The sequence below is a fragment of the Ptychodera flava genome (genome assembly GCF_041260155.1).
Source record: "Ptychodera flava strain L36383 chromosome 23 unlocalized genomic scaffold, AS_Pfla_20210202 Scaffold_24__1_contigs__length_23054250_pilon, whole genome shotgun sequence".
NCBI classification, from domain to species: Eukaryota; Metazoa; Hemichordata; class Enteropneusta; family Ptychoderidae; genus Ptychodera; species Ptychodera flava.
Window position 1 is genome coordinate 5186987 of NW_027248278.1, and position 25533 is coordinate 5212519.

A 25533-nucleotide genomic window follows, 5' to 3' on the forward strand; every position below is an offset into this window, starting at 1 on the left:
CTTGAATTCGAACGGGGATATGTTTTAGTAAAAGTTCAAGTCTTTCAATTTCAAAATGCCGATCTTATTTTTTCAATTACTTGCATCCTACTCGTACCATTAACAGTTAAGGGCCACTACTCAGTAGCTGCAACTTGTCGCGATTTTCTCATTAATTATGCTTTTGATGTCAGCTAGAGTTTATTCTTCTACTCCTAGAGCACGTTGAGATCCCCAGCATATTGTATTCAGCTCGCTGCTCACCCTAACATGTGTAAACTCCACTGTTATTGTCGATAAGTGACTTTTTGTCCTAGACTAGAATTCAACATAAACAATAGTGCACTTTACGTGAATACATGCTGAATTGACAAGTTTAATAGCTGGTGTTTCGACATGCTTAGGGCTGTATAATGAGAACTTGCGACCAACTTACAATACAAATGACAATAGCTCCACCCCGCCCCTCCCCCCAAAGTTACAGCTGAATTTCACGACTTGATCGAGGTCCTGGATTGTCTGAATTGAGCCTCAAACTTGGCGTTTTATGTTTAAGCCCATCACAGTGTAGACTGGAAGATTCAGTCGTGTGCGGGGCGCTCCGGCGCACTGCGACCTACGGCCGTAGTAAAGGGTCGTAGGTCACTGTGCGCCGGAGCGCCCGCACACGACTGAATCTTTCAGTCTAATCACAAGGCTTCTTCACTTCTTTTACATACTGACCGTTTTGTAAAATTCGTATAGTTTTCTTACCGTGTATTTTCATATATTATGTTATCACTTCTGCCCTTCCAGATCTGTCTATCGTTTCTCCGCTAGGTGACTAGCTACCGTATGTTGTGAGGAACCCGATTGAAAAAAAAAAATGTATTGCTTTGCTGTCTCTTGCCACATTACCAATCTTCTTTGTAGAGTCAAACTTGTGTATAGTGGTCATACAAAGGACCTTGAAATGTGACCATTTAATGGCGTTGGTATATCTACAGAGGATGGGTGTGGCATTTCTTTCATTGTAGATGATGTTTAGTAGTGAATTTAAGAAAAACTCAGTAATGATAATATTCAATGTATTTAATATTATATTCAATGTCAAGATACCTGAATTTAATTTCTGTAAGAATCGCAATGAAGATAAAACCAGTCTACCACATATCTTGGTTTCCATTCAAAGCGTTTTTTTGACAGATTTCATTTAGAGTCAGATATGCTTATCATTAGGTGTTTACCCAACCAGAGCGATTAAATGTGGCCACTGACCACATTAGAGGGTCGGCTGTTCTGTAGAGGGCCTTCGACATGTAAAATATTACCGAACCGCCGCAATATGCCAAATAAAAAGAGGTGACCGCTTAGTAAGGGTGGCCACTAAAACATGTTTGATTGTATAGTTGACATCGCCTCATGTATAAGACAAATCCACTACGGTATTTAAATCGGTTTTCTATATTTTATGCATGAGTGAGTTTGCAGGTTATCCCGCCATCTCTAATAAAAGTAAGAGATTTAAACGAATAGCGGAACCAATCACGTTTCTGTCCTTTTTGTGGAGTAACTGTCATGTCATGTGTGTCTCGCATATGTGTTACGACCCTGCTTGCCGTGAAAGTGGTTTTAAACAGTAAAAGTCCAGTATATGTAACACAAACATCGTTACTAATATTGCTATTCGCTGTTTATATAGCTAAAGTGTCATAAGATTTACCGGAATTTCGCATTTTCGTAAGCTACACAGGTAGGCAACGACTTCCAAGTGGGCTCAGACTGGCAGCCCGAATAAAAACAACCTTGACAGCAGGGCTGACATAGACATCATACTTATTAAGGCTTATACACACAGTATTTTTTGAACATGCTCCTTTCTTACACCTTTATTTAGATTTGTGAATGTATCATTGACATATAATGTACAGCCTGTTTTGAAGTAAACTATTTTTATGAAGGTCTCAATCCTTGTTGAATTCGAGAAACAGTCTTTGCCTGGACCCAAATTAAGATAGTGAGCAGAAGTTGTTACCATTGTCTTACGAGAGATCGCCAAAGAAAAGGAGTATGGCATGTAGTGTCTATCGCTAAGCTGGGCTATGTTAAATTACCTGTAACACGATTGGAACTCATTTGCGATAATTGATGGTGAAGTAATGCCGATTTAATCTACAAATGTAATTTCATCTGCTTTTCTTTTTACATTACACACTTTCAACACTCTGGCACCTAACACGTTTGAGAGATTTAAGAAATACGAAAATCCAATTATCCCAAATTAGTTCCAATCGTGTCCTGTATTAGGCCTACTGGTAAGTAACGGATTACAAACTTTAATTAAGGTAATATGCGTTTCGAAAATGAAAGATTTAAACTTTTGCTCATACTTTCCTCAATGAAAATGAGCCATTCTCTTGCCAAAGCAAGAATAAAAATCGGAGGTCGCCGTGCAAACTTTGGTACTAGAGACACAAATTACCTAAGATTTCTAGAAATTTTAAATTCAAAATGGCCGCCATCCCTGTGTTAACTCTATGAGGAAAAATATAATTTTAGAATTTCGAAAAACTAAGACGGTTGACACTTTTCTTTCATCAAGAGCTTTAAAATGAGCCCCCACAAGTGGTAGGACAGAAGAAAATTGATAAAATTGGAAAGCTCGAATTTCTGTCCACGAGGCGCGTTCTACTTTAAATGTCTTATTACCTAAGTCTTCGCATCCTAGACACTGATAGCTTTTAATGGTTTCCTATTTCAAACTACAACGTGTTTGTGAGGTGTTTTGGAGAAAGAAATATTCACAATCATATTCATTTTTCTGTTTATTCACCAGCTAGATTTATAATACTTTGTCTTCACAACACAAATTTTAATACCATGTCTTTATGGATAAAATCCCACCAATAGTAAGAGTTGTGTCTACCATGTAACCGATGGTCGTAGACACCAACTTTCCTACTTAGCCGGTTACTACACTCTTTACGTTTGCAGATGCTGTGTCTCCAACTCATTCACTCTCGAATTGTAAATATTATTCACTTAAATGGTAATTATTCATAAACGCAGACCCACAATACAAATTCATTTTTTTTTTGTTCTGACTGCCCTTAAATATGCCTCTACAGTCCACCAGATTTTTTTAACAACTCTTCGGACAGCCCTGGAAAATCTCGCACGCTAATCGTCTTCTTTTTGCGCATGTCTCTGGTAAATTCCACGTAGAATGACCAGTTTGACGTCCTTGAAGCAAAGAACAAGGGAGCAACTGAAAATGACAAACCAGAGACTGTAATGAGATGTGGAAAATGCGAGTTTTACATAGCGTATCCCCTGGACATAAAATTGGTAGGTAGACAACTTTTCATTTTGTCAGAAATCTACCGGGGAAGAACTTACAATATTTTTAAAAACTTCAATGAATTCGCAAGAACTCGTTTATACGCTAATGTGAAGCAGCCACGGTACCAGACATAAGCAGACACAAATCTCGGGGTCGGTATTTGGTCAGTGCCATTATGTCTTTATTGCAGTCATCGTTAATGCATGTTAATCACAGTTTGCGATGCTATCATGTGGGAATAATGCTTTGGAATAGTAGAAACAGATATCAAAGGGTCTCTTTGCCTACAGCAAGTGATACAATGTCTTTCAAGTAGTACGCGCCTTTACACAAAAATTTGATTTTTTCCTCAAAATTTCTTTTAGTTAACTGGCAATTATTCCCTTCGAAAATCAAGAACGAAAATGGGGTGTCACCGAGAAAATATTCGTATTAAAGAAACATGGTGTTTTTCGATTTTGAAACGATTTAAGACGATGAAATCCTTATTTACCCAGTGAGCTTTATGAAGGGCCCACAGAGAGCTGTCGACCAGAACAGTATTGTAGCAATTAGAGAGTAAGAATGTCTGAGCCCGGAGATGCATTGTACTTCAAATACTGTCACCTTACGATCTTCAAAGTAGTAAATACATGAACGTATCTATTCAATTGTCCCTATTTCCTTTACTCACTTTCTGCCATTTCCTGTTCGACCAAGGACTTCACGTAGTTGTCGTACTCATATGCCTTCAACGATGGAACCATCGCAATGATATCGCGGATGGCGAAAACACGTAGATCAGTAACGCTGAGGTACTCTTCTATACTCTTGTTTGGAAAGAGAATAAGAAATACGTATATATATATATATATATATATATATATATATATATATATATATATATATATATATATATATATATATATATATATATATATGAGAATACATCAAGTATGTTTGGTATATATTACTCGTCGAGTTTCACGCATACCGCGATCGTCAGATAGGTAGATTTTATTGTGTGAAATTTGCTTTAGGTGCTTACATATAAGTATCAGGTTTGGTCAAAGCATTTGGTGTGGTGGGTTGGATTGAAATTTGACAAGTAAAATTTGTTTTCGTGTCGGCACTTAGATAGGGATGTTGATATCGTTATGGATTCAAGGAAATTACTCTTATTTGATGACTCTGTACCATGGATGAAACGTGATAGCACCAGTTTGTATGACGTTACATTAGGAAGTTACGACAGAGCTGAGGTATGTGAACTGGTGGGGCTTTATATTCTCAAGATACTTGCTTCATCCTTCGATAAAAACAACATTGGTCTATATATAGAGAGATGACGGCTTGGGTGTTATAAAGAACGCTACTGACAGGAAAGCAAACAGAATGAAAAAGGACTTATCAGAGACGTTCAATGACCTCGGGCTGAAAGGAACCATCGATGTACTTATACAGAAAACCTAACGACAACACGGTATATGTCAATAACAAATCAAATCACCCTCCCTCCATAATTAAACACAACCCCGATACAGTTGGAAAGCGCATCTCCTCGATACCCAGCGATGAGAGTCTGTTCAGCAAGGCATGCAGTGATATTTACAGTGAGGCACTTAAGGCCAGTGGGTATGATGTCCAGTTAAATTACACATGTGTTGAAAAGCTGGCAAATAAAACAAGAAGCAGACAGCGTAGAATTACATGGTTCAACCCACCCTACAGTTAACTTGCTACTGTTAGCCAAAAGACACATCTATACCATGAAAATGAAACAGAGTAAACCACACTTTGCAGCTTTTATGTTGCAAGTGAAATTCAACTTCCATCTAGAGTACGAAATAGCTCTGGAAAAAGACAAATTAGAAAAACATTGCAGCAAAAGGATTTCAATTTTACACAAAATTGTAGATAACTAAGCACTGTACTCCATTTTAATTTAAGTTACTGTTACTAAAGAAAATGTTACCAATAAAACACCTTAAATACAAAAACAAATTTGAAAACCAACGTCGGAAAGGAATTCTAAAAAGTTCTCAACAGAAATACAGTCAAGTTAAGCTACAGCTGCATGCAGAACATGGACAGTATTATGAAATCACACAACAACGGGTCATCCAGTGCAATGATAAAAACTTACTGACGTACATAAATGCCGTATCAAGACGACTGCTCACTCCAGGGAGTTTGCCAGTCTAAATCTATAATCTATAAAGCTACTGTTACAAGCAACGCCAATGAGGCGAAAATTTACATCGGTCTAACAGACAACACGTTTAAAACACGCTACGCAAATGTGCAATCTTTCCGAAGCAAGGCATACATCAACAGTATTATCAAAGTATGTCAGTCACTTGAAATCTCAGGACAAACCATTTAATATATCATGGTCAATCCAGCAAAAGCAAGGAGTCACTCAAATGTGTCTAAAAATGCAACCTTTGTCTTACAGAGAAACTATTCATGATCAATGCAGCCTTTTAAACAATTCAAGCGTTCCGAGTTGATCTCCAAGTGCCAACACGAGAAACATTTACTTGACAAATATCAGTCCAACCCAACACATCAAATGGTTTCACCCAACCTGATACTTATAGGTAAGCACCTGAAGCAAATTTCACACTATAAAATCTACAAATCTGAAGATCGCGTGTACGCGTGAAACTCAAGTAATAGGTACCAAACATACTTGATGTGTTCGCATATTTATTGTAATATTGCTCTGCATCCCTGCATGGAGCACTTTACCTCTCTGAGACGATACAAACAAGTCTTGATATATATATATATATATATATATATATATATATATATATATATATATATATATATATATATATATATATATATATATAGTATATATATATATATATATATATTATATATATAAAAACAGATTACTTCAAGTACAAAGTAATGAAATCTATATACTTAAGTTTCATGCATCTTGCAATCCTCAGATAGAGTATATATATATAATATATATATATATATATATATATATATATATATATATATATATTATATATATATATATATATAATATATCATACATATATATATATCTCGAAGTCTAAAGATGTCCTCGTGGGAAATTACAGTGCTCGATGCGGAAAGCAGTTAATAATATAAATTACTTCAAGTACAATGTAATGCAAAGTAATAATATCTGTTACTTAAGTTTCATGCACCCTGCAATCATCAGACAGAAGTCTGATATTATATATAATATATATATATATATATATATATATATATATATATATATATATATATATATATATATATATATATATATCAGCAAGAACGTGTAAACTAATATCGGCAAGAAATTTTCTCAAACTTGTTGACAGATTCCTGCAACTTGTTGACAAACACTTTCCAAAGGGGTCTAAGCTTCATAAGATCTTCAATAGAAATATAATTAAACAGAGTTACAGCTGTATGAAAAATATGGTTAGTATAATTGCATAATAAGAGAGTAATCGCCGGAGACCAACGAAAAGATTGAGCAGCTCATTGTAATTGCCGGGACAAGTCTACATACCCCTTGAAGGGTAACTGTCACGTCAAAGGTGTGGTTTCTGAGGCCAAGGTATCAACGGGGACAACACGGAGAAGGTTTACATGGGTCTCACTGATAACACCTTCGAGACGCGCTTCGCTAATCACATGCCATCGTTCCGGAACGAAAGGTATCAGCACTGCACGGAGCTCTCCAAGTTCGTGTGGTCCTTTAAACATAAGAAGCGGGTCTTACATCTCATTGTAAACTATTGACAAAGCATTGAACTCCTCCAACATAAGCAAGCGGTACAATCATTGTATGTCAGAAAAGCCACACATTATCAATGCTGAAAAATCTACGCTGTTAAACGAACGCTCTGAGTTTATTTCAAAATGTTGCCACCAAAACAAATATTATTTATCAATATTAACAGCACCTACAAATACAATGGTACGTCCCGATCATATATATCAGACTGTTGAGCTAAAATTCCTTTCACTTCTTCTGTCTGATGATTGTAGGATGCATGAAACTTATGTAACAGATATCATTACCTTTACTTGAAGTAATTTGAGTTATTATTTAAAACGCCCTGCTTTAGCATCGGGCACTGTAATTTCCCACGAGGACATCTGTATACCTTAGTATATATATATATATATATATATATATATATATATATATATATATATATATATATATATATGCAAACTAGTTTGTGTCTTCTCTGGAGAATACAGTGCAGAATCGCATAATAAACAGAAAATATAACTAAGAGTCTACGAATGATAGCAGCAATGGCCGAGTCTCGAGACATCCCTGCGCATATAGGCAAGCGTGCACCTATATATGGTATGGATAATTAAATAGAAGGATAGAGTGCGATAAGGTGCTTCATCCCGCCAAATATGAAGGATGTAGCACTTGCAGTTACTGATTGATAGGCATATTTGTGAACTCGTGGTCACAGATTATCCTTGTCACCTGACATTTCAGCAAACACACGTTGCTATTATCGCTGCCCACCTTAGGGAGCGTTAAGTTATTATGGCCGGCAAAGTCTTCCTGTGCATCAGTCAAAACAAGTGAACCCCCTACCAACTGCACCAAAAAGTAGATGACCCTCCCTTTTAAGATGACAAAAATGTCATGACCCCCCCCCCCCCCAAAAAAAAAAAAAATTACTTTGAGTAAAGCTGCACACACAAATACCTCTGGAGGGGGTGAAATAGAATAAAAAAAAGATTCTAAGATTTTTTTCAAATTACGGCACTAACAAACTCAGAATGTGCTGACATTCAAATCTCCCCTTCTGACTTGCTATAATTTTGAATTCTCCCCTCAGAGGGATTTGACAGAAGTTAGAGGTGATTAGCAATTTTTTGCGAGAGCATTTTTCAAAAGTCATGAAATTTCGTGCATGTCTTTTTGGGAGTGCCACCAATTTGAAGACAAAATGTATGTGATGTGTTTCGTCCTAAAATGTCTAATCATAATATATTTCATAATCATCATAATATATTTCATATAATGTTAAGATGAGGTCAGAGGTCATCAATAAGTAATGTATTATGTTCTCTCAGTAATAATAGCTTCTCCTGTTAGCAACATCATACATGATCCTGTATTGATGTAGAATTGCGCTCTACGAAAATGGCCAAACCTTGAACTAAATGAAATCGAATTGGTAATGGAGAGTATAACTGAATACACGTATACCTTTATTTTCAAAATCAGATTAAAATTGGGTGTCGCGCTACTTCATTTTTTTCATGTCTGTCAAACTGATTCTGACCGGCTGTAACATCACAGTTCCCAGCTGGAAGCTGCACTGTAATCGGTAGACTAATAGGCTTAAAGAGCAACGGTTACACCTACGATATGTTACCACGATAGACCCTGGATTAAGAGGTCAATGGATTTACCCACAACTGCATTGGGGGCATTTCATATTTGGGAACAATGCAGGTATACATGAACCCTAAGAGCAGTTGATTTTTTACCAATGGTACTGCATATTTAATGATTTGTTTGATATATAAAAATTATTTTTAGTAAGACAAACCAAAGCAAATACGTGCAATGATGTTACAATTAAACTTTTTATCGTAGAAAACTGCTTGCTATTTAAAAGTTTGCATCAACCTCTCTAAAATTGAAATTTTTCCTGTGATGTGCTGACAAGCTCCTTAAACTGCAGAACAGATATCAAAGGCACTATGAATTAAAACATAAAAATGATTCGATAGCTGGCAGAAATGTAAGAGCGCAATATGGAGACAAAACCTGACAGTCTACAATTTTTTAAAGCCAGACCGAGTAATTACAATCATATTGGCGTCTGATCATACAGTGTTCAAGCCACTTGTGTATTTGTCCTAATAAATGTGGTACAAATCAGATTAATTGTACGGCTTTTGATACGTTAACTTTTCCAACAGTTCACATAAATACCAAATGTTGTGAAAACCTTATAAATTAAATGAAATATTACTCAAAATCTTCTCAGAGACGCCGTATTGTTCCCACAACGCGACCCACCTGGTGCATAAGCCCGCTGATATACCGCTGTTGAAATATTGTGTAGCGAGGGTAACATGTGTCATTACTTTTATCGGTGCGACAACGGTGTTAGGAAATATGTCCTTGCATTACTTCATTGTTAGTACGGTGTCTTACTTTAGATACTCAGATAAAATTCCTTCTAAGATTTCAGCTATGAAGCACCGCTTCCTATCACTGTATATTTTACAAATCAGAGATTCAATCTGCTGAGACAATATGTCTAATCCATCATGTACATTTCTCGTGACTCATAGAAACTTTTCCCGCCAAAAGTGCTTTATCTACGGGAACCTCGCCTTCCGAAATCATCTTTAGTATAAGATGACTTCGTCTCCCGACTGCTTTCTCAGACCTGGTCATATTCCACACAAACTGCGTCATGGCGAATACAGGTATAATCAGAGAAACATCCGTCTTGCTTTGGTAACCACAGGAAAAAAATACCGCAGCGTCGTGGAGCAATCAGGCCGAGAAAACATTAAAGGGACAGCAGCATTAACTTTGATATTTTCATTATTTTGCTCAACATAAAAAAAAAACTTTCTTATTTATCTCCCTAGATCGTATGTTGTTGTACAAGGTATTCAGTACATACTGTACATTGTTAATTTTAGTACATACATCGTAGACAAGTCTACACTAAAATTCACTTGTCAATAATAAAGTGAGACGTAACATATAGAGGCTATATTGGTAAGTTACACACCTGATATGCCGACTAGACTTAATTGGGGGAATATAATGTGAGACGATATACACAGACAAACAAAATCTTTAGAAATACATAAAAATGATGACGATGGAGCTTCGGACTCGGACATTTGCACGCTGGAGTCTGGATAAGAAATTGGATTGCCATTGTCAAATAATAAATTTAAAGTTTTCGCTATTTGCTCGAAAAGAGCCATCCACCTTGCCTTTGCCGAAAACAGAAAATCTGTGTTGTCATGTTGTGAGCGATCAGAAGTTATTATAGTGAAACATATGGCTTCCTCTCTTCCAACGTCCAGGAACGCTCACTGGGACGCACACTGATAGAATGCGTTTCGGGGACAGATATTCTAAATTTTGTACTTTTACAATACTTTTTGGTCTACCACTTGTAGGGCAAATTTTGAAGGTTTTGAAGTAAGAATAGTTTTTACCGTCAATTTCTTTGAAGATCGAAATTTTTTTCCACATTGTGTTATCACAGAGATGGCGGCCATTTTGAATTTTAAATATCGGCAAATGTTGCTTCACTTGTTTCTGTTGCACTAAAACTTGCACAGGGACCCCTGATTTATATTGTAACAACTTATTTGGTATGAGTACGATTGAAAGTTTCCTTATGTATGAGTTGTGAAAAGATCTAAGAATCTAAGTTTCGAGGCGCGTACAACCTCAAAAGTGTGAAGTGTATCTTTCTCATATGATGCTTCAAGTACAGCACACAATTACTTGTGGAAATGTGGAAATCCTCACTATCTGTGCTTAAGCTTCATGAAGGATTGTTGTGTATAATTTCAACTTGCAGGGCCGGCATCTGATTAATGGGCGAGCCGTTGAATATTTCATCAAAAACCAAAGCCGCGTTTAGATTAGCCTACAGACCAAAGCGGGGAAGCAATGACAAACTGGTAGACTCCACATTCTTCAGCTGAATTCAAGAAATAACTGACATAATGTTATTAACATGGGCAACAGTGAAGATCTCTGAGACTATATTGACCAATTTAAATCAATCAATATACTGTCAGGAGGTCCAGTTAGCTCACAAGCTTATGTAGGACTCTTTAGGAAGTGTTCTGTTTATTAAAATACAGCTTGGCTATTTAGGAGTGGCTAAAGGAACGAGAAGGTAGGCAGTTAAGGTACAATGAAACTCGGTGGCATATATTTGGATTCTCATACTTTAAAAATACCTCTTGCGGAGGCTCATTTTATTGCTCACGTGTGAACACGTGGGCATATGTCGCAGCGATGTCTGTCTGTCTGTGTGTCTGTCTGTCTGTTGGTCCATTTTCTCAAAAACGGCTGAACGTATTTCAGTCAAATTTAGTAGACATCTTCAGAATTCAAATGGCTAGAACTGAAAAGGTTTTGGTGGGCGTGGCTTGGATATTAATGAAGTTATGAAAGTTTTAATTTTTCTGTTATGCCGCGTATGACAAGTGAAAACAATCGACTGTTTGAGGGCGCTGTGAAATGTGCTTGTCCAGGTTGCTACAGCTGCAGCTGGATAGCTCTGGTTTCAACCACGGTCCCTCCGTGTTTCAACCTCGTATTGAACATTAAAAATATGATATTTTATTACTCATTCAACTCACTATTCAAGATAAAATATCGTTTAGCAAATTAGCTTTATCCTTGGTAATTGATTGTTTCCCTCGCTGCTCGATCGCCAGAAATGAGTACATACGTTCTTAGCCCTGCGTACGATGCTGTGTGTTCCGCTACAGCTAATAGCCCCGCCACCACAGCCCTGCAAAGACCCGTACGTAGAGTTGGTGACTTCAAATCCATTTTTGGACTTGACGTAAAAAGCCAAATTACTGCCGAAATTCAGCGTTCTTGGGCCCAAGTCGTATCCCTGCCTACCTCAGCTACTCGATCGCTTCCAAAAATGCCAGTCTTTTATTCTTTTTTCGTAAATAACCGTCGATGTCGGCAACTCTCTCGCTAGCCCTGCGTACGTACGCAGTGTACGCTGTGTGTTAGGAACGCACACAGGGAATGCACAGCGTACACTGCGTACGTACGCAGGGCTAGCGAGAGAGTTGCCGACATCGACGGTTATTTACGAAAAAAGAATAAAAGACTGGCATTTTTGGAAGCGATCGAGTAGCTGAGGTAGGCAGGGATATCGACTTGGGCCCAAGAACGCTGAATTTCGGCAGTAATTTGGCTTTTTACGTCAAGTCCAAAAATGGATTTGAAGTCACCAACTCTACGTACGGGCCTTTGCAGGGCTGTGGTGAGCGGGGCTATTATTAGCTGTAGCGGAACACACAGCATCGTACGCAGGGCTAATACGTTCTCTACCTAGCCTCATGGCATGGAAGTGCTGATGAATAATATTACTTTGTACGGTGGCCCAAAACTACCTGTTCTCCGCATTCAAAGTCTGCGTCGCAATCAAATGTTTTTCTCTCACATATGTCTCTGCATTCAAAGTCTGCGTCGCAATCAAATGTTTTTCTCTCACATATGTCTCTGCATTCAAAGTCTGCGTCGCAATCAATTGTTTTTCTCTCACATATGTCTCCGCATTCAAAGTCTGCGTCGCAATCAAATGTTCTCCGCATTCAAAGTCTGCGTCGCAATCAAATGTTTTTCTCTCACATATGTCTCTGCATTCAAAGTCTGCGTCGCAATCAAATGTTTTTCTCTCACATATGTCTCTGCATTCAAAGTCTGCGTCGCAATCAATTGTTTTTCTCTCACACATGTCTCCGCATTCAAAGTCTGCGTCGCAATCAATGTTTTTCTCTCACATAAGCTTATGTCTCCGCATTCAAAGTCTGCGTCGCAATCAAATGTTTTTCTCTCACATATGTCTCCGCATTCAAAGTCTGCGTCGCAATCAAATGTTTTTCTCTCACATATGTCTCCGCATTCCAAGTCTGCGTCGCATTCAATTGTTTTTCTCTCACATATGTCCCGAGGTATGCCTCAGTGTACGTTATTCCGCGAAGCATAATTTCTATCGAACAGCGCTCTAAGACGGTCGCTATTGACAACGACGAACATTGTATCAAGTTATTTTCAATAGATTATCGATCGAAAATTTGTTTGGACGCCGCTTGTGCCGGGCGCCCGTGTGTTGAGGTCACGTCATAAACATTTCCACAATAACCCATATATTGACTTATACACTTAAATATCAACATTGAAGGTATCCGTTGGTTTCCTGTACTGAAATTAAATCGACGACAATTTTTTTAGTTTTGGTGATACTTTTACGTACGTTTCGGCACATTTTGGCGCACCTCGGCGTAGTTTGGCGCCATTGTGAACGGGGGGGGGGGGGACAACACGCGAGTGAGCGAGACAACAATGTATCAATTTCGGACAAAAGGATATCGATCGATAACGTTCACTGCACGATTACAGTGGAGAATCTACGCCCGTTCGCCTCTGTTCTGTGTTATTCTTGCAGTTTACTGGGATTTTCATTGTTAATATTCGCCAAAATTTGGTATAAATTACAACAACCTGACTGGTATTTGGTCTGTATAATCTAAGAGACGCTAGTGCACTACGGCCCAAAGGCGCCCCATTTTGTACGGTATATAGCGTCCCGAATTTTTGCCACACATACGTGGAGTGCGCGTTCGGAGAGTCAATTTCACCTCCCGCGTCATGTTGAAAATTTCGCCGTATTTCCTTGCTGCACATCTAAATATTAATGAAAGAGCAACAGGTCCTATTTCCTGTATATGCTGTCCTTATAATTATAATATTTTGGGAAGAATTTCACAAGGGAATTCCAAAAATACGTAAGCGATAAGAGACATATGCAAAATCAAGTAAAAACACAGTCGACAGCAAAACGATTTTCAACTCGTCATTTCATAAAAACAAGAGAGAAACTAAAAAAAATAAAACCATAGTTTTAGTTATCCTTCATGATATGTGTCATACCAAATATTATACAAAATAACAGCGAAATGAAAAAGTTAAACCAACGGGTTTTTTCAGATGTATTTTTCATTTTACGATGTGTCTAATCTGCTCGATTTCCCATAGAAAACAATCGCGTTTAATGTACTGAACAGACCGTACAACTATCACTCCTTCAAATTTCTCAATTCTGAACCAATTATAGTGAAAAGTGGCACGGTGTTTCCTTGATATATATACAAAATTGCTGTCGTTTTAGTTTTTTGAATTTCTCGACGAAACTTGTTTTAGTTGCATTTTATTTTTCCGATCGCTGAATTTTTGCTCCTGCCCTCAATAAAATGGCGATCTTACAGCGTTTGCATATGCAGAATCAGGGTCTAATATTGACCCATTTTAATCGTTAGCGTCTCTTAAATTATACAGACCAAATACCAGTCAGGTTGTTGTAATTTATACCAAATTTTGGCGAATATTAACTATGAAAATCCCAGTAAACTGCAAGAATAACACAGAACAGAGGCTATTGACAAAGGTTGAGACGACCCAAACTAGCAAAATTAGCCAAACCACCATAAACCACCATAAACGACCCATATCATCAAGTAAACGACCTAAAATAAGCACAGGGATGAAATATGTCTCAGATTTCTGGAGAAACCGCCCCAAAAACGGCGAAAACCAGCCGGCATTTTCGATCATTGCAAATTCCTATACATGCCATCAACGAGTTAAGGGGTTCGGTTTGTTTCTTCAATAGAGGGCGCTGTGCAAGATTGTTACTGCTTTTACAACGTAAAGTGTAGCACAGGGAATTTCCCCGTTGTCGTGTTTAGTGGCTTACCAAGGAATGAGATCAAAGTTTTTAGTTTATTACATTTTTACAGCTCATTCACATTTTTTTGATACCAATATTAATTTATTTGAATAAATTCTACAAACCAAATATTAAGATAACATGTGCCGTGGCCCTGGTTCCATACATGTACATACACATACCTGCATATATGTGCATGCATGCATGCATGCACACAAACATATATATGCGTGCATGCAGGTTACCATGGAAAGTTGAAGATCTAGCAAATAACAGATTAAGTGGGTGGTCGCTTTAAAAAAACAGCGCCCTCACATGGCCATATTGATACAAGGGCATATTACAGGAAACATGCATGTCTACATTTATATGTGGAGACACATACATACATACATACATACATACATACATACATACATACATACATACATACATACATACATACATACATACATGCATGCATGCATATACACACACATACATACATACATACATACATACATACATACATACATAAAGTTTAAAAAAGCGCCCTCCTTCGGTGAGCCCAGTTACGATGCTGAAGTTATTTTCGTTTTCAGTTGTGTCATCGAAATGAGCCCCACAACTTGGTAATTGATAGTACCAACAACATGGCTGCCCGCAATTCTGTCGACGGTTTCTCCAGAAGGTGGAGTTTTATTGTATCCCTGAATACCTAGAATGTTTGTTTTAGGTCGTTTACTTGATGATATGGGTCGTTTTTGGTGGTTTATGCTGGTTTGGCTAATTTTGGCTAGTTTGGGTCGTCTCAACCTTTGTCAATAGCCCAGAACAGAGGCGAACGGCGTAGAGTCTCCACTGTAATCGTGCAGTGAACGTTATCGATCGATATCCTTTTGTCCGAAATTGATACATTGTTGTCTCGCTCACTCGCGTGTTGCCCCCCCCCCGTTCACAATGGCGCCAAACTACGCCGAGGTGCGCCAAAATGTGCCGAAACGTACGTAAAAGTATCACCAAAACTAAAAAAATTGTCGTCGATTTAATTTCAGTACAGGAAACCAACGGATACCTTCAATGTTGATATTTAAGTGTATAAGTCAATATATGGGTTATTGTGGAAATGTTTATGACGTGACCTCAACACACGGGCGCCCGGCACAAGCGGCGTCCAAACAAATTTTCGATCGATAATCTATTGAAAATAACTTGATACAATGTTCGTCGTTGTCAATAGCGACCGTCTGAGAGCGCTGTTCGATAGAAATTATGCTTCGCGGAATAACGTACACTGAGGCATACCTCGGAGACATATGTGAGAGAAAAACAATTGAATGCGACGCAGACTTTGAATGCGGAGACATATGTGAGAGAAAAACATTTGATTGCGACGCAGACTTTGAATGCGGAGATATATGTGAGAGAAAACATTTGATTGCGACGCAGACTTTGAATGCGGAGATATATGTGAGAGAAAAACATTTGATTGCGACGCAGACTTTGAATGCGGAGACAGTGTGAGAGAAAAACATTTGATTGCGACGCAGACTTTGAATGCGGAGACATATGTGAGAGAAAAACATTGATTGCGACGCAGACTTTGAATGCGGAGACATATGTGAGAGAAAAATATTTGATTGCAACGCAGACTTTGAATGCGGAGACATATGTGAGAGAAAAACATTTGATTGCGACGCAGACTTTGAATGCGGAGACATATGTGAGAGAAAAACATTTGATTGCGACGCAGACTTTGAATGCGGAGACATATGTGAGAGAAAAACAATTGATTGCGACGCAGACTTTGAATGCGGAGACATAAGCTTATGTGAGAGAAAAACAATTGATTGCGACGCAGACTTTGAATGCGGAGACATATGTGAGAGAAAAACAATTGATTGCGACGCAGACTTTGAATGCAGAGACATATGTGAGAGAAAAACATTTGATTGCGACGCAGACTTTGAATGCAGAGACATATGTGAGAGAAAAACATTTGATTGCGACGCAGACTTTGAATGCGGAGAACAGGTAGTTTTGGGCCACCGTAACTTTGGGTCAAAGGTATTGAAGTGTCCAATCAGGTTCGTGCACAGAGTCCAAGGCCATGACCTACTTCATGTACTTCTGCACTGTTTTGATTTTGCTTCGCCAAGAAACGTATTCGTCATTGTCCATAGAAGTATGTTTGCTCTCCTTTGAGGTTGTTTGTGAAACAAATTCCGGGATAGGCCTTGGAATGCATACGATCGGCATCGCGGCAGTGCATGTAGCTAGCCCTACGAGTATGGCGAGAGTGTCCGGCTTTGGCTACGCCGCCTCCCACCTCCGGCAGGCGGCGTAGCCCCCGGCGTAGCCAAAGCCGGACACTGTCGCCATACTCGTAGGGCTACGCATGTAGCGTACCATGCTTGTGTAACTGCCGAGCTCAACGTGCATTCACGGTTGATACTCGTGTACAATCATGATGTGTTCAATTCTGATGAAGATTCATAAGTCTTACTTTTGCAGTCTTTTTTCCGTACGATAATCCCGACAATACGTGTTACTGTTAGACGAGGTGGCCATTTTATGATTCAATACTGCACAGCTACATAGCGTCACTATCGTGTGATCGAGGTACAGCGTTGTTGAACGGGATACAGAAACTCTGCAGAGGGAGAAACGATCATTGACATGAACAGTCAATGTACTTCAGCACGTAGTCCGCAGATAGCGGATCGAGAAAATAAACGTGTCCCAGTAAATAACGGAATATTTATGTACATTAACTCGATATTAATCAAATTTCCAGCTCATCGCAAAAAAATGTATTGCAAAGATTAATTTGTCACTGACAAATACTGCACTGTATGGAAAAAACAGTCTGTAGAATAGTTCAACCTCAAGTGGTATTACCCGAGACAAACACTTGTGTTGTCAAGTTTGATTTCATTTCATAAACTTCATACTTCATCGAGTATCGTGTATTTCAGCCTTTGTGAAGCCATTTTATTGATTTTTTCAATTTTTGTCTTGGCTTTGTTGTGGAATATGTTGAATCGTCTCCGTGGACATGTAGGCAAAAGTGTGACGGGGTCGAAGTGACTTGGGTACCTGGGGCCGACCAAAACCAGTGTGAATTACTGGGGTCAAAGCGGACAGCGGCCGGGATGACGTGTTCCCCAAGCGAGCTACCTTCAGAAGTCTGTTTCATCGCAAAAAACGTCAACTTTTAAAACCCGTCATTTATTTACTGATGTTATTCTCAGCATCACAACATATACGCCTCTGCTATGTATCACAGCAAATAGTTATATTTGAGCGCCCCGTAAATGGGATCCTCGTTTTTTTGCGAACCCGGAAGTGTGTCTTGCTCAATGCATTTCCTACCCATAGCGAGGGAAACTGCCCGCGTTCCCATGCTCCCATGCACCCTTTTTCAATGCCAGTGCAACGCCATCTGTGCAAAATTTGTTGTGTATGCTCCCGTGTGATGGAAAACCTCTCTTATTCTAACAATGACGTAGTTGACTTTGGACTTCGATTTCGTAAATGTGATGTCCATGCAGTGAGTTTGGGTTGGCGCGCTTATAATGCAATCTTCGCCCGCCTGCGGTCCGATATCCCGCATTTATTAGCGATATTTATCTGTTTTGACTTGACCAAAGTTGGCAAAACTTGCTATGTACATTAAAGATACTATGATACAAGATTATTGAAAGTCATTTGACATTTTTTTCAGCCAATTCCCAATATGCATATTTAATGAACCTTCCAAATTAGGGATATATACTGGCATTTACTTGATAAAATTTGGCGAAACATGCTGTGTACATTGATCATTATACCAGGTTATAACAGTATTGAAAGTCATTTTGCATTTTCATGTCAGCTAATTCATAATTTGCATAAATAGCTAACAAGCTTTCACGGTTTGGCATATAGAGCTTGAAGGACTTGACCAAAGGTAATTACACATGCTATATTGTGATACAATGACAGTACTCAAAGAAATTAATTATTTTTATTTCAGCTAATTACATATTTGAATACTTAATGACCTTTAGATTTGATCTGTGGTGAAATTCATTGTGTTGATCATAACTCTTTAAATGTAGCAAAGCATGTAGCAAAGGTTCAAACTTGCACATAATGCAATATATAATGAAACACGTGAGCATTTTCAGTTCATATCTGGTTTACTTTAGCCAATACCTTATTTGCAAATTTAATGAACTTTCCTAATTAAGGATATTTACCTGTCTTGACCAGACCAAAGCTGACAAATTGTTTTGTACATTAAAGATACTATGATACGAGATTATTAAAAGTCATTTAACATTTTTACTTCAGCCTATTCCTAATTTGCATATTTAATGAGAACATTTCAATCAATTCCTTATTTGCATATTTTAATGAACTTTCCTGATTGGGGATATATATTTGGATTTAGAATTAATCTGTGGTGAATATTATTCGTTATGTTGATCATAACACTTTCAATGAAGTTGCAGAAATGTGGCAAGGGTTCAGTTTGCATATAACTGCAATATATAATGAAACACGTGGGCATTTTCAGTTCATATCTGGTATAGCTCATGGAATCAATACAGTTTTCACGGGTTTATTTTTGTGAAAATTGAAAGTTTTATTTTTCTCGATAGAGTTTACACCTAGCAGCCATTTTAAATTGCAAATATCTGTAAATCGTAGGTATAACTGTGGTTTCAATCGGGTTCGAACTCACGTACGGTACCCAGTCATCTATCGGAGAAGTCACAGACAAAACCGCTCGGCCAAATCCCCAACCTCAAAAATATTGGTTAAATAATCGAGCTAATGTTGTTACAATTTCTGACTGCGACCTCTCCACACGCTGTAGAGTTTGTGAAGCACTCACGCTCGTACGCTCACTTTCACACATCGCACACATACTTTATCGAAGCGAAGCAATGGATACAACGCTTAAACTGGGCGAAAGACAGCCTCGGGGACAATTCTGTCCACCAGCAGAGCTATCAACCCAGGTTAGAAAATACGGTGGCTTTAATCGGGTTCGAACTCACAATACGGTACCCATTCACTTCTAGTACACTGTAACACGTGATTTTTATTGGTAATTTCGAAAGAGAATCGCCGAAAGGTTTCCTTGAGACAAATTTGAGAAAAAGTTTGAGTCTTTCAGTTTCGAGGTGAATGCTTCCTTTAGCTTGTGTTAGTAAACCTACAGGTTCTTGTATGCGGTGTGTCAATCTCACTTTTTTATACTCCCTGCAGCAACTACTTGGCTTGGTGTGTCGAAAGAATTACTACTGTCGACAAAGATAATTGCATTACACAATGAACTTTAGCACCGATTACAACTCAAAATACATGATTCAGATGAGCTTGCGAAAGACTGGGTGTTTCAGAATAATATGTAACGATGGCTGGAAAATGAATGTACTTCATATTCGGAGCAAAATATTTCTTACAGTATACAAATACAGATGCTTTAGCTTCAGTCAAAGATGGTGTTCCCGCTGCCTGAAATTCAGTGCAATTTATAATACTCGAAACATTCTTTGAGACCTTAATACAATATGCTAAACTATTATATATCATTCAAGAAATGAGACCTAGCATTTTGCAAATATCAGGCTATAAACAGCAGCCTGCTGATTGTTTATGCTGAACTAATTACGTGTAGTTTTGATATTTTGCATCGCAAAAGAGACTTTTACGTTCTTTAAAAAACATAGCTGTATTATTGATTGCAAGTGGGATATTATATTGCTATGGCATGCACCGTATACGAAATAAACGTTCCTATATGCAACAGATTAATGAATATCAAATATCAAACGTATTATGGAAAATGAAATTACAGAAATCTGAGTTTCAATCAGCGGATAAGTGGTAGTCACTGGCAGCATGGCAGCTTGCTCTGAATGTCCAACACATTTTGGATCCAAATTATTTGTGCATGGAATCACGCAGACGATTCCTTATATTTAGTAACATCTGTTTAACGTGGTATCCCTAAAGCGTCTTTGTGCCGGAAACTATGCAACTTTCATTCAGGCTACCTGTAACCTTGTGCTTCTAAAAGTCATTTTTGTGAGGAATTCTGCTCAATAATAGCACGCTGATGAAAGATTCTTTGAGATATAATTAAGTTACCCTAAGGACATCGTATTATCCTATCGAAAAAGAGTGTTGGTAGAAATAAACACTCGCTAAAGACTGGGTACTTCAGACAAATGTATATCGATGGCTGGAGAACGAATGTACTTCACATTTGCAACCAAACTATTTCTTACAGTATATAAATACAGATGTTATAGCTTCAGTCAAAGATTGTGTTCCAGCCAAGTGATATTCATCGCAATTTATGATAATTGAAACATTCTGTGGGGCCATAATACAATATGCTGAACAACTACATGTAGCACGAGAGACAACGAGATTTCTGCAAATAACTGGGTATAAACAGAACCTGTTTAGTGTTTATTCTGAATTAACTACATGTACTTTCGATAATTTGCATCGCAAATTAGGATGAAAACAAGCCAAAATGGATAATTCGGAACACTAACGTATGATAGCAAACAAGTGAAACTAGATGTATTGATTGTACAAATATGGAGGGGGAGGCGAACTTTCCACAGGAATAAAAAAAAGATAAAAAAGTCCTAATATGAAATGAAAACCCTTCGGCTTCCGTGAACGGAATAAAGGAAATCAGTTCACGAGAGTTTCACATGGTCGTAGACAACAGCTTGCCTCATACAATGATTCTATTGCGATTGAGAATTCGACGTGGCAGGAATGTCTGGGCATGATAACAAATGGAAAGTTACTGGTATTATAAAGCTTCTAACTGCGCATGTGCCAACATACATATGACAGATGGCTCACCTGCGGGTACACCGGTTTTGCTATATACAGACAGGGAATTTTTTCGGCCTTCATGATTTTGTTAAGGTGGCGAACAATACCCGGAGTGGCAGCATGAAGCAGACGGAACGCTCTCATATTACATTCCGTTTCTCGTTTCTCATAGTTCTTGCGTATGCACCTGAGAGAGAGAGAGAGAGAGAGAGAGAGAGAGAGAGAGAGAGAGAGAGAGAGAGAGAGAGAGAGAGAGAGAGAGAGAGAGAGAGAGAGAGAGAGATATCAGAAAAGAGAGAGAGAGAGAGAGAGAGAGAGAGAGAGAGAGAGAGAGAGAGAGAGAGAGAGAGATCAGAAATATTGATAGTTCTCATTTCTGATACTGGACTCACGATTGGGACATTTTTGTCACTGTCGATTCAAGGCATAGCATCATATTTAAGATGAAGAAAACAGCGAATATGGCCTTAACGCAGACGCTCCAAGAAATATAAATTTCTCGCAAATCGCGTTATACGAATATTGGCCATTGATTCAAATACTTCTTCTAATCTTTCTCTTACTGTAAGTAGATATGAATTATTTTGTGTTTTTGCAGCATTTTGGAAGGGAGGATATTCCTAATAATGTAATTCGCATGTAACGGTGAAAATTATGTCGTAAATTAAGTAGCCCGTTCCAAAATTTCACTTTTCCTTGTCAATAACGGCAATGACATTGTGATATGATAAGTACACATTGTTATTTTAATTGCGTACAATCTACAGTGCCCATTCCTACACGGCATAAACACCAACAATTTCTACATTACTGTTGATATAAATCAGTATTCAGCAGTTAGTTAACTATTAAGCTATTGATTTGTGAAATTATTAGTTTTTAGAGGGGATAGATTTTGAACCCAGGACTGGCATTTCGGGTTTGAATGTTTTTCTTTAACTTTATTTGAAATATGAAAGATTAACACTTACGTTTGCAAGGTCTCTGCGCTTTTATTGCGCCAATGCAGAACAGCAAAGTTGCCTTGGCAAAGCTTCCCAGCAGCCTCCTCTGCCATGCGACGAATGTAAGGTGCCCGGATAAAGTGCTTCTCAAGGAGCGATTCCACTCTTTCAGAGCATGTGTAATTCACATCAATGCACATGAAGGCAATGCATCTCCTTTCCTGTTTTTTATCGAGTTTCAGACTGTTTTTGAATTCTGCGTACTCTGTTCTATAGCTTAATTGCATATCGTGAGCATCGCTCCCCAGGAAACGTGCTATTTCTACTCTAAACCCCGAGCCACATGTGTTATAGCTCCCGGTTTTTCGGTAATCTTGGCAAATCCTTGTCTCGTACTGTCTTCTCGGCACAGCTGCAACAACGTTGCCCTCCCCAATGTAGCCGCCGCACTGAGCACGAAAATCCTCGATTAGAATTGTGGGAAGAAGCTTTTGAAGCTTTTCGAGGTCGAAGGTTTGATTAAATAATCTCCTGCCTTTCGACCCCATTTCTTGCGTTCCATGAGTGCTAAAATCATGAGTTACCATGCCAAGTTGATGTGCTATGGCAAACTCTACGGTCCATCTGTACATGTTGTAAAAGTTATTTGGGCCACCCCCATGCAGGTAAACGGGAATGACAAAGTTCATGCCTGGGGGCCAGGGTTTTCCAGACTTCATGATCCTCGGAAACTCCTTGACTTGTTTGCAGTCGTCGACCCTAATGTCAGAAATGGTATTGCTACCTGTTAATGAGCCAGACCCTGTCTTCGCGGTTTCCTGAACTGATGCAGTTTTATTTTGTTGATTGATACCTTTGCTCGGGGATTTTTCCACTTGTTCCTGTTTGTGCGGCTTATCAACTTTGAAGTTTGAAGACTTGTCTACATTTGCTATCTTATGTTGTTGACTAACATTAACCTTGGCAGTTGTTATGTTATCTGCCTTCTGCTGTATTTTTACTTGATCGTCATAAAGTTGTTTCTTACCATCCTTCTCTTCTTTGTTGACGTTTAGTCTTGATGTACTTTCACCAGTTTTAGATTTTACTTTTTCGGTTTTGTTAACTTGACTTAGCTTCATGGCCGCACCTGTTTTGTTATCATTGACATGCGCTTTCATGAACTGCCAAAAGATCAAATTTATACATATAAGCGAGAGAGAGAGAGAGAGAGAGAGAGAGAGAGAGAGAGAGAGAGAGAGAGAGAGAGAGAGAGAGAGAGAGAGAGAGAGAGAGAGAGAGAGATGTTATATTTTAGCACGGCATCTACAAATGTACAAGTTAGTTTTATATTCAATTGGGTATTTAATTAATCAACTCGTATCGAATCAAGTAAACGTACAATTAAATCAGACAAATAAAATTATCATGAAATGTCATACCTTTGTACTTTCCCACGTCCTAATTGGAGGAAATACATGTTTGTAAATTCCAGGAGAGTAACAAATATATACAATTGTAGAAGTTCCAGCAAAAAATAACAATGCATTACACCATCTAGATGTTCCGCTGTTTGTTTTTCCGGTTTTTCTGAAGAGCGAAAAACATATAAGTTGAACGAATTACTCACGGGATTATATTGTTATTTAGAATTCTATACTTGTTCAAAACTATCATTTATTAACAATTCTGCATCGACTGATTGTCCATTTCTCTGTTAGCTATGCTATTTAATCAAGTATGTATGTATGTATGTATGTATGTATGTATGTATGTATGTATGTATGTATGTATGTGTGTATGTATGTATGTATGTATGTTACTTGTTACTTCCAGGCTAGATTATTGCAATATTCTCTTATATGGTACTTTAGGTGTTAGGCTTTCAAAACTACAAAAGGTACAAAATGCAGCAGCAAGATTGATTTTAGAGAGTAGAAAGCGTGATCACATTACACCAGATCAGATGATATTGCACTGGTACCAGTGAAGTACAGGATTATTTTTAAAATTCTTCTAATTATGTTAAAATCACATCGTGGTCAGGCTTCAGCCTACATTAGTGACATGTGAATCGTGGTGTTAAAAACGTGAAACAAGCCGATCCAGCTCGTTAGACAGCATAGTGGTTGGGAGCCGCCGTACAGCTGTGCATTTTAATCTTCACTGATTTACAGTTCATAAAGGTTGAACAGGGACCATCCTCATACATATTGCCGATGGAATAGGATTACAAGTGCTCCCATATCAAGACAATCGATGAGCATATATCGGCTTTAAAGAGGCACATTACTGATGACATTAAACAAACCCATTATGTAGTAAAACATTTGCACAAAATCATTATGCTATAAGAAAGTGTCAGACTCTGTTTGAATATATGTCGGAAGTTAAGATATGACAAAAGCACTAACAAAATGATGGACATGGTACTTGATTTTCGCTTCGGTTTCTAAGGATAGGTTCTTCTGCATCATTTTTGTTGTGTAAGAACACAATGAGAAACAAAAGTGTAATTTCTGGGCCAAGAGAGACATCAAACGTTCTAGATACGGAGTTTCTAACACAATGTTCGAATGAGTTGCCGTCTCAAAGACGCCAAGGGATGAAAACAGCCCAACAAGAGCGCGACAATTAGAAAAATATGCACGAAACACCACTTGAACAACAGAAGATGACTCACCTCTCCATCTGATGTAGTTGTCTTAAGTTTTTCGTCTTCTATGAGTAAGCTTCGGCTGTCTTTTCTATGTTGAACGCTCAGAACCTGGGAACAACATGAACCTCCTATTCATTCTTTTGATCTCTATGATTTTTGATCCGTATGACGTCATCATGACGTTGTTAACAGCGAGTTTTAATGTATGCACGTATTTAAATATTGAGAAGTGTCAATAGTTATTTCCCATTTAAAGTTATTCATTAAACTTCTGACAGCCGTTTGACGGATCGCAACTATGCCATAAACTGAATTCGAACATTTCGTAGCATC

At 38.2% G+C, this 25533-nt stretch overlaps 1 protein-coding gene across 1 annotated transcript; it reads right to left on the minus strand.

The window, feature by feature from the left end:
- Positions 1–2069: 2069 nt before the first annotated feature.
- Positions 2070–24127, minus strand: LOC139124533 (uncharacterized). Its single transcript, XM_070690674.1, has 5 exons — positions 23984–24127; positions 22590–23725; positions 21646–21805; positions 3975–4110; positions 2070–3226 (listed from the first exon to the last, which is right to left on the minus strand). The coding sequence occupies exons 2-5, from the start codon at positions 23720–23722 to the stop codon at positions 3081–3083; spliced, it is 1575 nt and encodes a 524-aa protein (XP_070546775.1). The 5' UTR covers positions 23723–23725; positions 23984–24127; the 3' UTR covers positions 2070–3080.
- Positions 24128–25533: the final 1406 nt, after the last annotated feature.

Excerpts from the sequence above, each read along its gene's own strand:
- LOC139124533 (XM_070690674.1), bottom strand. The coding sequence starts at position 23,722 with ATGAAAGCGCATGTCAATGATAACAAAACAGGTGCGGCCATGAAGCTA. Across the intron at positions 21,806-22,589 it reads AGCGCAGAGACCTTGCAAAC|GTGCATACGCAAGAACTATG; the intron begins GTAAGTGTTAAT and ends TCTCTCTCTCAG. Across the intron at positions 3,227-3,974 it reads CGAACAGGAAATGGCAGAAA|TTGCTCCCTTGTTCTTTGCT; the intron begins GTGAGTAAAGGA and ends TGTCATTTTCAG.